Here is an 18,055-nt window from a genome sequence, read left to right as displayed (position 1 = left end):
CCCAAACAAAAATGCATCAGATTTTATGAAAGTGACGGCAACTGATGCACCCTACTGAGCAGGCAAGAGTTCAGCATGGTGGGTGTTTAGTCTTTTGTCTGACTCTGACAGTCCTGGATGCAAAACAATACCTGTCTATATTGTGTACTAATAGCTAGGTTCAGCGAGAATAAAACATCATGTTAAAATGCTAGTTTGACTCATGGTTGGTGGCTATGCATGAATGCAAACAGATGTGAAGTGTTTCTAAATCTTGGAAATTCAAATCATATGGAGCAATCCACGTGAAACTACGTTAACGTACTGCCAGCTTCACAGTGATGGAGCACATAGGATTAGCAGCGAGCAGAAAGTAGCTGAGACAAGGAGAAGAGGAGAGTGAACAGACCAGTGGCGATTAACCCACTGATCGGACTGAGGTCATGGCCCGTTTGTTTACTGCGTTAGCTTTGTTCTCGGCTGTTCAGGGTGGTCTGAAGTTCAGAGCTGCAGGCAGTGTGTGAAGCTGGATGCAGACGGGAAAATGACTCAGCAGTGGGACAGAGTCCCAGAACTAACAGTGCAGTTATTTTAAACGAGGCGCACGCTTTCAGCACACCCCGTTCGTCTCAACGAAAGAACCCATATTTACAAAGTTAACCGAATATGTGAGTGGTGAAATGTCACAGATGCTTGTGGAAAGATGGCTGCTTACTGATTCAGCTGATGGCTACTGAGGCTTAGACTGAGAAAAAAAAAAGTCAGTCAGACCAAACAGAAAGGAATGTGTGAACAGGAACATTTTGTCCTACTGATCAATGTTACAGTGATTGTGAATGTCAAAAATAGTTTTTCTTCATATGTAAATCTTCTAATTCATCCATCCTTCTATCCATTATCTATACTGCTTATCCATCAGGGTCGTGCTGGAAGCTGGAGCCAATCCCAGCTGACTTTGGGCGAGAGGTGGGGTACACCCTGGGCAGGTTGCCAGTCTATCGCAGAGGTAACACAGACACCAACTTCTCTAATTCATCATCATGTAATTTCAGGTCCTAAATAGGAGTTTTTCCGAGTGCTGCTCTCATACTTACAGGTGGTCCGTGATCACCATGTGGTCCTGGAGGTCCAGTGGTCCCTGGTGTTCCAGGAGCACCTGGACTGCCCTGTTGTAACAAAGACCGAATGGCCAAGGGGTAAACAGGAGCCTAATGCATCTGGGTGGTCCTGAGGATGTTTGGGAAGAATATGATAATACTTACAATCGGTCCTGGTGGGCCCTGTTGTCCCTGAGGTCCATCTTTCCCAGGCAAACCCTACAGAAATAAAGTTCCATTATGAAATGACTCGGTCAAAATGAATACAATGTTTAAATAGTAACTTGTCTCATCATTGTCTTATCAAGGAACTGTTAAATTAATCAATTATCTTAACATTTTTTTTATTATAATTAAAAAAATGTTAAACTAAACCAATCTTGTAATGTTTCCATTTTCAAAATTTGAAAACAGTCCTGAGATATACTGACACACACAGAGTGTCTTGCAAAAGTATTCATCCCCCTTGGTGTTTGTCCTGTTTTGTCGCAATCCAAGCTGGAATTAAAATGGATTTTTTGGGGATTAGCACCATTTCATTTACACAACATGCCTACCACTTTAAAGGTGAAAACTATTGTTTTAATGTGACACAAACAATAATTAAGATGAAAAAACAGAAATCTGGAGTGTACATAGGTATTCACCTCCCAAAGTCAATACTTTGTAGAGCCACTTTTTGCTGCAATTACAGCTGCAAGTCTCTTGGGGTATGTCTCTATTAGCTTAGCACATCTAGCCACTGGGATTTTTGCCCATTCCTCAAGGCAAAACCGCTCCAGCTCCTTCAAGTTAGATGGGTTGCGTTGGTGTACAGTAATCTTCAAGTTATGCCACAGATTCTCAACTGGATTGAGGTCTGGGGTTTGACTAGGCCATTCCAAGACATTTTAAATGTTTTCATTTAAACCACTCCAGTATATCTTTAGCAGTATGTTTAGGGTCATTGTCCTGCTGGAATGTGAACCTTCATCCTAGTCTCAAACCTCTGGCCGACTCAAACAGGTTTTCCTCCAGAATTGCCCTGTATTTAGTGCCATCCATCTTTCCTTCAGTCCTGACCAACTTTCCTGTACCTGCAGATAAAACATATCCCCACAGCATGATGCTGCCACCACCATGCTTCACTGTAGGAATGGTGTTCTCGGGGTGTTGGGTTTGTGCCACACATGGCATTTCCCATGATGGCCAAAAAGTTCAATTTTAGTCTCATCTGACCACAGAATCTTCTTCCATGTGTTTGAGGAGTCTGCCACATGCTGTTGGGCAAACTCCAAATGTGTTTTCTTAAGTAATGGCTTTTTTCAGGCCACTCTTCCATAAAGCCCCACCCTGTGGAGTGTATGGCTTAAAGTGGTCCTTTGGACAGATACTCCCATCTCCACTGTGGATCTTTGCAGCTCCTTCAGTGTTATCTTTGGTGTGTCTGTCGCATCTCTGATTAATGCCCTCCTTGCCTGTCTGTGAGTTTTGGTGGGTGGCCTTCTCTTGTCAGGTTTGTAGTGGTGCCATATTCTTTCCATTTTGCTATAATGGATTTAATGGTGCTCCCTGGGATATTTTTAATAACCCAACCCTGATCCATACTTCTCCACAATTTTGTCTCTGACCTGTTTGGAGGCTCCTTGGTTTTCATGTTGTTTGCTTAGTAGTGTTGCAGAGTCAGGGTCCTTCCAGAACAGGTTGATTTATACAGACATCATGTGACAGATCATGTGATACTTTGATTGCACACAGGTGTTAATCACATAATCAACTAATTATGTGACTTATGAAGTGAATTGGTTGGACCAGCTCTTATTTAGGGGTTTCAAACGAAAGGGGGTGAATACTTATGCACACTCCAGATTTCTGTTTTTTCATCTTCATTATTGTTTGTGCCGCAATCAAACAACAATTTGCACCTTTAAAGCTGTAGGCATGTTGTGTAAATCAAACTGTGCCATCCCGTCAAAAATCCATTTTAATTCCAGCTTGTAATGGAACAAAACAGGACAAACACCAAGGGGGATGAATACTTTTCCTCACTATCTACCATTGGTAGATTTAGAGAGATCCATTGGGATCTTATCGAGAACTCTCTCTTGAGAGCTTTTCTGTAGAATTCATCTGCAGATATTCTTTGGGTACTAAGTACTCTCTCTTCCAGTGTTTTTGATGACTGGCCTTTTTCTTTTTTTTTTTTTACATACTTGTTAACATTAAATAACAACTGCTGGGTTACGCTAAGATTTGATCGTCGACTGACATGGGCTAGGTATTTTGACTGTAATGTGTCTGTAAAGTCAGTTATTGAGGTGGTCTTACAGATGTGGAGGAGATCAGCATTACAGTCACGATATCGGAACTCAATATGTTCGTCCTCTTTATAGTATCGCTATCTTTGTCTGTACTTCTTTTGGGGTAGTTTCCATCTTTCCTCGCATAGCCTAGCCTTTTCTGAGCATTCTACAAAGCATTTAATAATAAATGCTGTTATTTATTTTTTGTTGGGCAGCCATTAAAGTGCCATTTCACCATTGGATGTATTCTTTGGCATAAAATACAATATATTTTGACAACATAAATGGTATCACTAGATAGAGAAATCTTTTAACTTCAAAATGATATATCAAACATAATTTTTTGACAACGACAAGTATATTAATTTTGCAACCAAAGTCACCTACCCTTTTAATTTCCGCGCGTGATGTCATCGGCAGGTTCCCCTTCTTGTGTACCACGTGACGTGTGACGTGGCACATATTATCAGCAATGGCAGATAGAACGCGATAAAAATAATACCAATAAATCTAGCTAATACCAATAAATCTAGCTAACTGAAAGATTAACTCAAAATTTTTCGCAATTTTTTTGGCCCCCGTATACGAGGAGAAATGACTCTCTCACTTTGGGGGTTTCCTGGTCTAAAAATAGACCGACACGTGGTACACAAGAAGGGGAACCTGCCGATGACATCACGTTTCACTACCGCGCGGAAATTAAAAGGGTAGGTGACTTTGGTCGCAAAATTAATATACTTGTCGTTGTCAAAAAATTATGTTTGATATATCATTTTGAAGCTAAAAGATTTCTCTGTCTAGTCATGTTGTCATAAAATATATTGTATTTTATGCCAAAGAATACATCCAATGGTGGAATGGCACTTTAAGTTCCATGTTTGTGCCGAGTAAGGAAGACGAGTCCTAACAAAAGCATTCAGGAATAGCATACGTGCAGCCAGGCTGATGTCAAAATTCTGAAGCTTTTGCCTCGGTTCTTGGAATTTACCTTCTGCTAGGTTGATATGAAGTATTATTTCAGCAGCACCTGTGGATGGTTCATCATATTTAATGTCACTACCCAGATACCTGCATATCATCTTATTTTCAATGGGAACACCTTCTAGGCTTATGATAGTAGTTGGATATGGAGCATCTGTGTTGAGATATTTGTAGTTGAATATCATAGTTTTCGTTTTAACGTAAGCGAGTTCATAGATTTATTAATACTGAGTACTCGTGATCGTCGTTGCTGCATTACTGCTAACATAAAGAGTACAACCAGAGCCCTATCATCCAGGGTGTACATGCACTCTGTTGTCCATCTCCTACGGCATGGACGTTAGGGTTGGGTTTTTTTATACTCTGAGGCAGTTACTTACTGTCCAGTTTGGTTCTGTTTTGGAATGGGAGGTTAATGTGTCACAATGTTTCCACGAGTTTACTGAGAAATAACAACACTACATTCGAACATTAAGAAGCGGACAAACTTTATGTAGACTGATATACCCTGGTTCCTTTTTACACCAGGAGTGCGGTCATGGGAACTGTCTTGTACAGTATTAACTGTACCTACCTGTAAGCAGGTAGCAACAATGTGATAACCTGGAGAATTCTTTCCTCGCACACATTATGTCCCCTGATACCCACTGAAGAATGGCTGAGCAGCAGCTTATCTGAGCATTGCAGAACGCTGATGACTAAACTCACATCTACGGCTTATTCACACTAGAATTGATGCTTCCAGCATGATAATGCATCAACTCACAAGGTATGTATCATCATTGAATGGTTCCAGAAACATGACAGCGATTTTTATTGCTTCAGTCCCCTGTGCAGTCCCTGGATTTCAACCCCATCATGCATTTTGGGATGAGGTCCAAAGGGCTGTTCGCAGCAAGACTGTGCAACCATCCAATTTCCAGCAACTGTGCAACAAAATCATTTCCACATGGTACAACATTCCTGCACAATACATTCAGCTCCTGTAGAATGCCTGCCCAGGCAAATCCCTGCTGTTCTTAAGGCCATTCACAGCTATTAGAGCTGGCAATGCATTACTGATAATGACCTGGGCACATCTGCTCAAAAATTGGATGCATATTTGTTAGTCTGCTCATGAAGAAAATAAATCTATTGATGAATTGTCGTTGTCTGGGAGAGATTAATGACTTTTTTTTTTTTTGACAAACAGGAATCCTTCATTTTGACAACAGTAAAGAGTGTGCATTATACTGTCATGCTCTGTTCACTGTCAGAAAAGTTTCAATTTGAAAATGGCTACAGTACTTTATGTGGCAGTTGAACAACAAATAAATGATGGGATTTTTCCCCCCCCCATTTTGATGACAGATCAAGCTGGGCGTCATTTCAGGACCATAGTCTAATCGAGTGCATCCATGTTGTGCAATAGGTGTTTTAGATAAAAATCATTGTCAGAAGCCTACATATAGGCCACTGATCATATTCTGTTGTTTTCAAATGTATGAAAAAAGGCAAAATAATAATAATAAAGATAATTGAACTTGGTATCACTGGGGCAGCAGTCATGAACAACAAGTTAAGCTCATGACCGTGAGCGAACAACCACAGCTGGAATGAATAGCAGGAGCGTTTAAATTTTTTTTTCTTGCAAGCATTACGAACTTCTACTTTTAATAGAACATGTGTTTTATGTTTGCCTATTAATAACGGATTTTTTTGTGGGGCAAGCAGTCATAATTTTGTTTAATAAACCATCATGTTTGTCATTTTGGTTTGTTTTTGAGCCACTATTAAACCAGGTCAATGCCACATTTACAAAATACATTACAAATAATGAGTCTCATTTACCAATCTTTTCATAAAAGCAAAAATTATAGCAAAAAATGGAAAGAATACGGCACCACTACAAACCTGACAAGAGAAGGCCGCCCACCAAAACTCACAGACCGGGCAAGGAGGGCATTAATCAGAGATGCAACAAAGACACCAACGATAACGCTGAGGGAGCTGCAAAGATCCACAGCGAAGATGGGAGTATCTGTCCATAGGACCACTTTAAGCTGTACACTCCACAGCGTGGAGCTTTATGGAAGAGTGGCCAGAAAAAAGCCATTACTTAAGAAAACACATTTGAAGTTTGCCCAACAGCACATGACAGACTCCCCAAAGACATGAAAGAAGAATCTCTGGTCAAATAAGACAAAAATTGATCTTTTTGGCCATCATGGGAAATGCCATGTGTGGCACAAACCCAACACCCTGAGAACACCATTCCTACAGTGAAGCATGGTGGTGGTAGTATCATGCTGTGGGGATGTTTTTCATCTGCAGGGACAGGAAAGCTAATCAGGACTGAAGGAAAGCTGGATGGCACTAAATACAGCACAATTCTGGAGGAAAACCTGTTTGAGTTGGCCAGAGGTTTGAGACTGGGACGAAGGTTCACGTTGCAGCAGGACAATGACCCTAAACATACTGCTAAAGCTACACTGGAGTGGTTTAAAGGGAAACATTTAAATGTCCTGGAATGGCCTAGTCAAACCCCAGACCTCAATCCAGTTGAGAATCTGTGGCATAACTTGAAGATTGCTGTACACCAACGCAACCCATCTAACTTGAAGGAGTTGGAGCAGTTTTGCCTTGAGGAATGGGCAAAAATCCCAGTGGCTAGATGTGCTGAGCTAATAGAGACACACCCCAAGAGACTTGCAGCTGTAATTCTAGCAAAAGGTGGCTCTACAAAGTATTGACTTTGGGGGGTGAATACCTATGCACACTCCAGATTTCTGTTTTTTCATCTTAATTATTGTGTTACAATAAAACAATTTTCACCTTTAAAGTTGCAGGCATGTTCTGTAACTCAAATGGTGCTAACCCACCAAAAATTCATTTAAATTCCAGCTTGTAATGCAACAAAACAGAACAAACACAAGGGGGAATGAATACTTTTGCAAGACACTGTATGTATCCAGTTGCAGCACTGCATTTACCCCCAATTAAGTACAGTGTACACCGATCAGCCATAACATTATGACCACTGAGAAGTGAAGTGAATAACACTATCTCATTACAATGGCACCTGTCAAGGGGTGGGATATATTAGGCAGCAAGAGAGCAGTCAGTTCTTGAACTTGATGTGCTGGAAGCAGGAAAAATGGGCAAGCGTTAAGGATCTGAGTGACTTTGATAAGGGCCAAACTGTGATGGCTAGATGACTGGGTCTGAGCATCTCCAAAATGGCGCATCTTGTGGGGAGTTCCCAGTATGCAGTGGTTAGTACCTACCAAAAGTGGTCCAAGGAAGGACAACCGGTGAACCGGCGACAGTGTCATGGGTGTCGAAGGCTCATTGAATCGCGTGGGGCACGAAGGCTAGCCCATATGGTCCAATCCCACAGAAAAGCGACTGTAACACAAATTGCTAAAAAAGTTAATGCTGGCTAAAACAGAAAGGTGTCAGCATTAACTTTTTCAGCAGTTTGTGCTACAGTAGCTCTTCTGTGGGACTGGACCATATTTTAGATTATAAATACATATTATTATTCAAAGACGAGTCTTAAAGTTGTTTTGCTGCACAATGACAGCATTACATTATAGGCATTTAGCAGACACACTTATCCAGAGTGACATACAACAAATTTTACCCAATCTGCACGTCTTTAAAGTGGGAGGAGAACATGCAAATTCCACATAGAAAGGCCACCGTTGGCCGTGAGCTTCCAACCCAGAACATTCTTGCTGTGAGGCGACAGTGCTAACCACTGCACCACCATGACATGTTTTATCATCAGTTCCATTTGGTCATGCGATCCATATGAAAAATTTGACAACGTAAAAAAAAAATTTTTTGAATTGCATAAACTATGACAAACATCAGGGGCAGCTTTGTGGTGACCTGAAAGTTGTTGCTCTCTTGCTTGGTCTGTAGATGGGTGTAGTGCAGGGCTTTTCAAAGTGTGGGGCGCGCCCCCCCCGGGGGGCGCCAGAGTTCTTCGGGGGGGGGCGCAACGTGAGAGACAAAATGGATCGGTTTTTAGCTGTCTATGGTTTTTGGTACCTAAAGCTACAGTGAGTGAGGAAACAAAGTCTGGGCTAAGCAAAAAAACAGAGCCTCCAGGATGCTGCGATTTGCAACTTCAGCGCAAATTCAACCAATCCCCGCGAATTCAGGGCAGTGTTGCAATTATATCCAATCACCGCAACTTTCCCGCAAATTTGACCAATCGTTGGCGTCGTCTTGAGGTGATGTCGACAAACTACCTTCCGCCTTACTTCCGTGTGTTCAAGAGAAGCAGCATGCGCGTCGTGTTGCCAGATTGGATGATTTCAAGTGCATTTTGGCGGGTTTTAAACATATTTTGGACTGGAAAACGTCAGCAGTATCTGGCAACACTGAAGTGTGTTATGTTTACAGTGAAGGACTGTGTGCACTTTATTTATTTTTTTTACTTAATACAAGAAGTTAATGGATGCCAACATTTTTGCCAAAATGGTATTGTATTTTCCATTGTTTAGGCAGCTTCAGCATCATACTGTGAGATTCTGTTCAAATTGTTTTTTTCTTCTATGAAGCCTGAGCCATTTATTTTATTAGTTTATAATTATTGTTTAATTTAGTCTTCAGGAGAGACTGCCTGCACACAGTACTAGTATTAATAGGTTTTTTTTTTCTTACATGAAAGCTGAGGCATTTATATTATATTTGAAGGTGACTTCATGTTGTGCTGTGAGGTTCTATGCACTTTAACTTTTGAACCAACAGGTGCATTTGGATAAGTAAAGCCTATTTTTCTGCATTTTTGTAGTCCTGGTAATCTTTTATATTGGTAAAGTTGTTTATAGGACCATTTCTCTTTGTTTTTTTAATCAATAGTTTTTCAGTAATAACTTAATATTTAACATATCACTCAATTTTAATCACAAAAAGAGAAAATCGCAACAATTTCTCGCAACTTTCACTTCCTCCCGCAATGTAATCGCAACAAAAACCTAAAAAACACCGCAACTTTCATCGCAATTTTTTGGAACCCCCCCCGCAACATCAGACATTTTAGCCCGCAACAATCACAAAAAAGGCCCACGGAATCCTGGGGGACTGGAAAAAGAAGGAAGTATGACCACGATTATTTAAAGTTTGGATTTTCATGGACTGGATCTGAAGATGCTCCACTGCCACAGTGTGTTGTCTGCCAAGAGGTGCTAGCTAACGATGCTATGGGATGTTTAAAATGTGTAAAACAAGATGTTTTAAAAAGCACAGATGTTTAAAATGTGAAAAAGAAAAAAATAATGTGTACAACAACCATTTTTTAAAAAATACGAATGGAACATTAAGTATAGCAACAACAAAAATTGTAAGGGGGGGGGCGCTGTTGTTTATTTGCTCTCCGAGGGGGGGCTGACTCTCCCACACTTTGAAAACCCCTGGTGTAGTGGGAATCTCATGCACAAGAGAGACTGACCACTCCAACAGTCATTGAAGCTTGGGAAGAAAAGCCTTCAGCTTCCACCACTTGCTGAATCAAAGATTGTTTTTACCACCCTTTCAAGTACCTCAGTGGAAAATTTCCAAGGCTAAGTGAAGCTAAGATAAAGGAAGGTGTCTTTGTTGGTCTTCAGATTTGTGAACTTCTTTGAGATGATGCCTTTGACCGTGCATTGCGTGGCAATGAAAAAGGCAGCATGGAAGGTTTTCCAGTTCATGGCAACAAATTTTCTTGGAAACAACAAGGCAGACATCGACAAGGAGTCAAAACGCTACTATTTACATAATGTACATAGGTATAAAATATAAAAACTTTTAAATATCTTGGAAACCGTAGCCAATCAGCTTCTTTGTCAGATTTGAATTCAGCAAACAATTTATTCATGTATTACATTTAATTATGTTTTTCCCGGTCCAAATCCTGCGCTCTGATTGGTTGGCGAGCGGGTCTGTACCCTATGGTACGGACCCAAGTTACTGACCTCTGGCAACTCGCTTGGTCACAACAACAAACATAGTAGCATTTTTTGTCAACATTTATCTTTTTTTTTTATAAGATTTATTTATAAGATTTATCAAAAATCTTATACATTTTTGCCAGCATTTCTCAGGAGAATAGTATTAATTTAACATCATGGACAGCGATAACGACATTGTTCACAGCGAAAGCGAGTTTTACTTCCCTGAGGAAGAAGAAATAAAAGAAAACATTTCAGGAGAAAACTAAAACCTGTAACTGTTGCTAACGCTGAGCAAAAACATGTCTGAATCCTGAATGACTCCTATTTGTATAAATAGGGCACTACATAGGCGGCAAAATGTAGTTTTTTTCCTGCCATGGAAGTGCACTTGTATACCGAGGAGGAAGCCATTTGCATTACAGCCGTGAATGAGGATTCAAAATGGCGGCTCGGCTCGGTTTTCCCTTTCGGGCGCTCTCGTTTTCTGTTAGAATTTGGTAAAGAAAAAAAATATATATTATTTACCAGCTGGGAGGTCCATATGGTGAAATACCGTGACCTCAGCCTTGAATACTGACCTCCGCCCAGAGGGCCTCGCTCAGTACTTTCAAGACCTCGGTCACGGTATTTCACCATACAGACCTCCCAGCTGGTAAATAACATATATATATATATATATATATATATATATATATATATATATATATATATATATATATATTTCATGCAAATATTTTAATTTTATGTAATTCATTCAAACTAAGATGACAAATATTCAAACATATTTACAAGTGCCTTTTCCTTATGAGTGTGAATATTTATAAATAGCAGATTTAATCTCTGAAGCAGACGGTTTCTGAAAAATTGCAGAGCAGTGGTATAAAGCAATCCTAATGCAAGATCCCTGATCCATACGCATAAATGCAGAAATAAGTCTAATGGCTTTGTATACTGTACTGTGACGGCACTTTAAATTAGGAACCTTTTTTCACTTTTACCACAGCTCTGTAAAGGATACAAACGCTTCATTTGGATTTTATACAGTGGGTTCCATGTCATTTTCCCCACTGTGAAGAACAGATCATTTTGTGGGTGTTGATTTTGTATACTTCTCCTCAAGAATAAGAGCTCAGTAATATTGGCAAAAATGAACTGAAACCACAGCTGAAGAAAGAAAAAAAACAGGCAAATCCATTCTGAAAAGAGGAATGCGTGAAATACCAATAAATTGGCACTTACACTGCTTGGTGGAGATGAATTTTATCCACATAAAAACGACCCATGGTAATTAATGCAGCCAAACGACACATTTAAGTTTATTAACATTGAACATTAGAGGTGCTGTGCAAATTGAACTCATAGCTATGACAGTGACGGACTGAAGGCTGCATGTGTGGGAGTGTTTATTCAGGTGGAGAAGGGTGTTCGCGTATGTTCTACATTACAAGGAACCAAGTCAAACAACTTGTCAAACTACATTTTTTTTGTGTGTGTGAAATGAAACAATATACCCCAGCAATGAAGACTGCACATATCTACTGAAAAATAATGGCAATTTTAGAGGCAGTCGACTTTTAGAAACGTTGAATAATCTGTTCGAGGATAATCGATACTACGCCAACGTACTATTGGGGTCATCAAAATAGGTTATGGAATATGGTATATTTTAAGAAGTTCAGAATAAGTTTAAAGGTGAGAGATCAGTATAAATATGCAAACATTCCAAGCTTTGCTACCATCAACTTATTAGGCTATTTGTATGGTCCTCGTTTCTTTCTATCCAGCTTGCTAAAAATGAACCTTTATTAAATGGGATTCATTGCCCACAATATCGTAGAAGAGGTTTTCATGCAATATGAGCCATTTGGAACAAAAACACTGTACTGTTTGAACACTTCTCATATGCAAAGTGCTTTGCGGCAACCACATCAAGAGAGGAAGGCTAGAGTATTCATCTTGTGCACGCACAAAACCACTGCAAACCCACATGGCTGAGCTTTTCCCTTCCCCAGAGATCAAAGTACATCTCTCTCTCTCTCTCTCTCTCCATCCCTCCTTCCTTCATTCTCTCTGTCAGTCTGTTTCTCTGTCATTTTCTCCATTTGTCTTCAGGAATGGGATCGTAGCATATCTGAGTGAGCCAGAGTGGAGTCGTGCATCACCGTGTAGCCCTATGATCCAGCTCGGTCATAAGCTTTCTACATGGTACTAATGAACTTTCTATGCCAGGACACAACCGAGAGGATTCTGGATTGTATGTTTTGTGTGAGCACAACACTCAAGCATTTCTCCTGCACTTCAAAGTCTACAATTTAGAAAAGAAAAAAAAGCCACCTTATTCATAAAGGTCCGTGGAGAAGTTCATAACCCTATTTACAAACTTCTCCCAGAGGGACAAACTGAAGAAACTTTAAGGCTACCTGATGGAGCCTCCCCCCAAGGTGTCCCTGTGGCTATCTCTTCTTCTCTTCTTTAAGATGAAAAAAAAAAAACCAACAACCTGATTGTTCTGGTTGGGTGTAATGTATTATATAACCAAAATGAAAAATTTTCAGTGGGCTCACGGCAGAAACTACAATGAAGGTTGGACACAGTACATATTTGTAGAGTTTAAAAAAGAAGTGTAGTGGGCTGAACCTGATGGTTTGACTGGAAATCTCCATCTGTAATCAGATCTATTCCTAGACAGAAAACACTTGCCAGGCCCATCTGATGAGCGATCCATGTGGAGTGACAGAATGAGTATTCCAATTATTGTGCCAATCCCACAGAATTTTCCATCAGCGTTTATTATGTATTTGACCTTTAAAGATTGAAGGAGGGATCTGAAACTCTGAAACTATTAAAAGCGAAGCTTGGAAATTTTCGATGTGTAAATAAATCATAAACGCTCACATGATGGGCAGCTGGATCTATGCTATTTAAATTTTATAAAAAGATCACAAAATGAGACTGGAACAACTATAATCAAGATAAAACATAGATGCATTTAACAGTTATTCCATGAAATCGAGTCGTACAGGAGCTGATAGCTGACGAGGCACGTAGCGCCGAGTCGGCTATAAGCCATGTACGACGAGATTGAGTGGAATAACTGTTTTATTCTATCGACATTCATTGAATTTTGACAAACGGAGCATTTTCATTTTTTGCAAATGCAATAAATAAAAACTTTATTCAAAGTGTCCAAAAAAATTATTTCTGCTTAGAATGTAAACAAACCGGCGAAATGACAGGAGCAATTTGTGAAAAATGCTATAATGATGATAATTCTTGAAAAATAAAAACATGTTCTTACCATCAAATACTTTCATTCCATATTTTGTTGCTTTTTTTGTATTTTTGGGGGTTTTATTTTTGAGTAGAGTTTTTATTTCGTCATCAGTTGGTTCAGCAACACACTCCACCATTTTCTTTTTCTTCTTTAGGGGCAGCTGGCAAACCAATTTAAAGGTGCATTACCACCACCGACTTTGGCTGGAGTGTGGAACAGGAGATATGGGAGGGGGCACACTATATTCTTTTAGCTATTTCTGTTTCTTTTAAATACTTGATAACAAGGTGATATACCTGACTTGATGCGCTCCACCATTTTGTTTTTCTCTACTCACGGTATATGAGCTGATAGCCTAGTAGTAGAGTAGCCAATCAGAGCGCGCGACTGCTCATATCCAGTGAATGTGGATAGAATAAAACCTATTATTTAACCTTTCAACTTGTAGGGTTCTAATAAATACAGCTCATTTAGCTGAGGTTAGTGATCATTCTTACCCTCTGTCCAGGTTGTCCGTCTCTGCCGGGTCCTCCACTGGCTCCCGGCACACCCTGACACAAACACAAACAAACTATATTCTTAGTAAAAAGAGTTTTGATGGTTAATAGTAATCTTTCATGTGGGTCAAACCAAAGAATGTTTTTAGGCCATGTTTAATGGTGCACTTCCCAAATAGCACACACACATCTAGCTGAGACCAGCATAACATGCATAAAATGCATCAATATCCCTTGTTTGCTAATTGGGATGATGACAGAATGTTGTCTTGGATCACCGTTTATGGATGTTCTTTATATTCTGCTTTTCCTAGCTTTCTTAGACAAGTGACAATATTTGTTAAGTTGCTGACTGTGTTACCGGCTAAACACCGCCCCAAAAAATGTAGGTTATATTCATTAATCATGGAAGAAAAGTTTTGTGAGCTGAATCAGCTCATTACATGGCGAGAGTTTGGAGATTAAATCAATCACCACCAAGAGGACGAGCTGTCTCACAACACTGAGAGGTTTAAAAAGATCAAATTAGCAACTGAGGTCATTGTGATATCGTTGAGAGATAAATTGCACACATCATGCCAGCATATGTGTGCTATATGGGTAGTTAATCTCCAGCTCTCGCTCAGCAGTCTGAAGTGACTGTCTTCACTCTCAGTGTCCTCTGGCTCGCTTCAGTCCTTAAATGATAAATGCTCTCGTTTTCCCAGCTGAAAGCCTAATAATAAAAGTGAGGATGTCACACATGCAATCTGCATAGTCTGATTCGTTCCAAGATGAGGAATTGTGGTGCTCTGCTCTCGAGATGCCCTGTCAGCTTGCTCCTATTACTGCCTGCAAGACAAAAACACACTGAAAGCCAGAGATATAACGGAAAAAATAAAAAGATGGGGAAAAGAAAAAGTTCATTTCTATCTATATCTTCTATCCCAAAATGTGACTATTTGCATCAAAAATGTACCTAGAATTATCTGCAATAAATAATACAGTGGGGCAAAAAAGTATTTAGTCAGCCACCAATTGTGCAAGTTCTCCCACTTAAAAAGATGAGAGAGGCCTGTAATTTTCATCATAGGTACACTTCAACTATGAGAGACAGAATGGGGGGAAAGAATCCAGGAAATCACATTGTAGGATTTTTAATGAATTAATTGGTAAATTCCTCAGTAAAATAAGTATTTGTTCACCTACAAACAAGCAAGATTTCTGGCTCTCACAGACCTGTAACAACTTCTTTAAGAGGCTCCTCTGTCCTCCACTCGTTACCTGGATTAATGGCACCTGTTTGAACTCGTTATCAGTATAAAAGACACCTGTCCACAACCTCAAACAGTCACACTCCAAACTCCACTATGGCCAAGACCAAAGAGCTGTCAAAGGACACCAGAAACAAAATTGTAGACCTGCACCAGGCTGGGAAGACTGAATCTGCAATAGGTAAGCAGCTTGGTGTGAAGAAGTCAACTGTGGGAGCAATTATTAGAAAATGGAAGACATACAAGACCACTGATAATCTCCCTCGATCTGGGGCTCCACGCAAGATCTCACCCCGTGGGGTCAAAATGATCACAAGAACAGTGAGCAAAAATACCAGAACCACATGGGGGGACCTAGTGAATGACCTGCAGAGAGCTGGGACCAAAGTAACAACGGCTACCATCAGTAACACACTACGCCGCCAGGGACTCAAATCCTGCAGTGCCAGACGTGTCCCCCTGCTTAAGCCAGTACATGTCCAGGCCCGTCTGAAGTTTGCTAGAGAGCATTTGGATGATCCAGAAGAGGATTGGGAGAATGTCATATGGTCAGATGAAACCAAAATAGAACTTTTTGGTAAAAACTCAACTTGTCGTGTTTGGAGGAGAAAGAATGCTGAGTTGCATCCAAAGAACACCATACCTACTGTGAAGCATGGGGGTGGAAACATCATGCTTTGGGGCTGTTTTTCTGCAAAGGGACCAGGATGACTGATCTGTGTAAAGGAAAGAAAGAATGGGGCCATGTATCGTGAGATTTTGAATGAAAACCTCCTTCCATCAGCAAGGGCATTGAAGATGAAACGTGGCTGGGTCTTTCAGCATGACAATGATCCCAAACACACCGCCCGGGCAATGAAGGAGTGGCTTCATAAGAAGCATTTCAAGGTCCTGGAGTGGCCTAGCCAGTCTCCAGATCTCAACCCCATAGAAAATCTTTGGAGGGAGTTGAAAGTCCGTGTTGCCCAGCGACAGCCCCAAAACATCACTGCTCTAGAGGAGATCTGCATGGAGGAATGGGCCAAAATACCAGCAACAGTGTGTGAAAACCTTGTGAAGACTTACAGAAAATGTTTGACCTCTGTCATTGCCAACAAAGGGTATATAACAAAGTATTGAGATGAACTTTTGTTATTGACCAAATACTTATTTTCCACCATAATTTGCAAATACAGTTGTGCTCATAAGTTTACATACCCTGGCAGAATTTTTGCTTTCTTGGCCTTTTTTCAGAGAATATGAATGATAACACAAAAACTTTTTTCCCCACTCATGGTTAGTGGTTGGGTGAAGCCATTTATTGATAAACAACTGTGTTTTCTATTTTTAAATCATAATGACAACAAAAAACATCCAAATGACCCTGATCAAAAGTTTACATAACCCAGTTCTTAATACCGTGTATTGCCCCCTCTAACATCAATGACAGCCTGAAGTCTTTTGTGGTAGTTGTGGATGAGGCTCTTTATTTTCTCAGATGGTAAAGCTGCCCATCCTTCTTGGCAAAAAGCCTCCAGTTCCTGTAAATTCCTGGGCTGTCTTGCATGAACTGCGCGCTTGAGATCTCCCCAGAGTGGCTCGATGATATTGAGGTCAGGAGACTGAGATGGCCACTCCAGAACCTTCACTTTGTTCTGCTGTAGCCAATGACAGGTCGACTTGGCCTTGTGTTTTGGATCGTTGTCATGTTGGAACGTCCAAGTATGTCCCATGCGCAGCTTCCGGGCTGATGAGTGCAAATTTGCCTGCAGTATTTGCTGATAACATGCTGCATTCATCTTTCCTTCAACTTTGACCAAGTTTCCTGTGCCTTTGTAGCTCACACATCCCCAAAACATCAGCGATCCACCTCCTTGCTTTACAGTAGGAATGGTGTTCCTTTCATCATAGGCCTTGTTGACACCTCTCCAAATGTAACGTTTATGGTTGTGACCAAAAAGTTAAATTTTGGTCTCATCACTCCAAATTACCTTGTTCCAGAAGTTTTGAGGCTTGTCTCTGTGCTGTTTGGCGTATTGTAGGCGAGATACTTTGTGGCATTTGCTTGGTTTTAACAGAGCCCCTGATTTTCCATTTGTTAATCACAGTTTGAACACTGCTGACTGGCATCATCAATTCCGTGGATATCTTTTTGTATCCCTTTCCTGTTTTATACAGTTCAACTACCTTTTCCCGTAGATCCGTTGACAATTCTTTTGCTTTCCCCATGACTCAGAATCCAGAAACGTCAGTGGCTGGATGAAAGATGCAAGAGTCTGTCCGGATCCCAGAAACTCACTCAGCTTTTATGCACACACACTGATTACAAGCAAACAGATCACAGGTAAGGACGTTACCTTTAGTAGCCATTCAAACCCATTTGTGTCAACTTCTGTGCATGTTATCAGGCCAAAATCACCAGGGTATGTGAACTTTTGATCAGGGTCATTTGGGTAGTTTCTGTTGTCATTATGATTTTAAAAAGAGAAAACACAGTCGTTTGACAATAAATGGTTTCACCCAACCACTAAGCATGAGTGGAAAAGATGTTTTTGTGTTATCATTCATATTCTCTGAAAAATGGTCAAAGAATCAGATTCTGCCAGGGTATGTAAACTTATGAGCACAACTGTAAATTCTTTAAAAATTGGACAATGTGATTTTCTGGATTTTTTTTTTCTCATTCTGTCTCTCATAGTTGAAGTGTACCTATGATGAAAATTACAGGCCTCTCTCATCTTTTTAAGAGGGAGAACTTGCACAATTGGTGACTGACTAAATACTTT

The 18,055-nt window shown here is 40.3% G+C and overlaps 1 protein-coding gene across 2 annotated transcripts in view; it reads right to left on the bottom strand.

The window, feature by feature from the left end:
- col14a1a (collagen, type XIV, alpha 1a) overlaps positions 1-18,055 on the bottom strand; it is a 256,796-nt gene that overhangs the window by 22,773 nt on the left and 215,968 nt on the right. For both annotated transcript variants that reach the window (XM_060921730.1, XM_060921731.1), the window contains exons 40-42: positions 14,038-14,091; positions 1,242-1,295; positions 1,074-1,145 (exon numbers count right to left, since the gene is read on the bottom strand). In XM_060921730.1, the coding sequence (XP_060777713.1) occupies positions 1,074-1,145; positions 1,242-1,295; positions 14,038-14,091 (180 nt within the window). The remainder of the gene's footprint in view (positions 1-1,073; positions 1,146-1,241; positions 1,296-14,037; positions 14,092-18,055) is intronic.

This window comes from Neoarius graeffei, chromosome 5, assembly GCF_027579695.1.
Source record: "Neoarius graeffei isolate fNeoGra1 chromosome 5, fNeoGra1.pri, whole genome shotgun sequence".
Lineage (NCBI taxonomy): Eukaryota > Metazoa > Chordata > Actinopteri > Siluriformes > Ariidae > Neoarius > Neoarius graeffei.
Note: the sequence above shows the minus strand (reverse complement) of the source record. Positions and strands in the feature narration are given on the sequence as shown.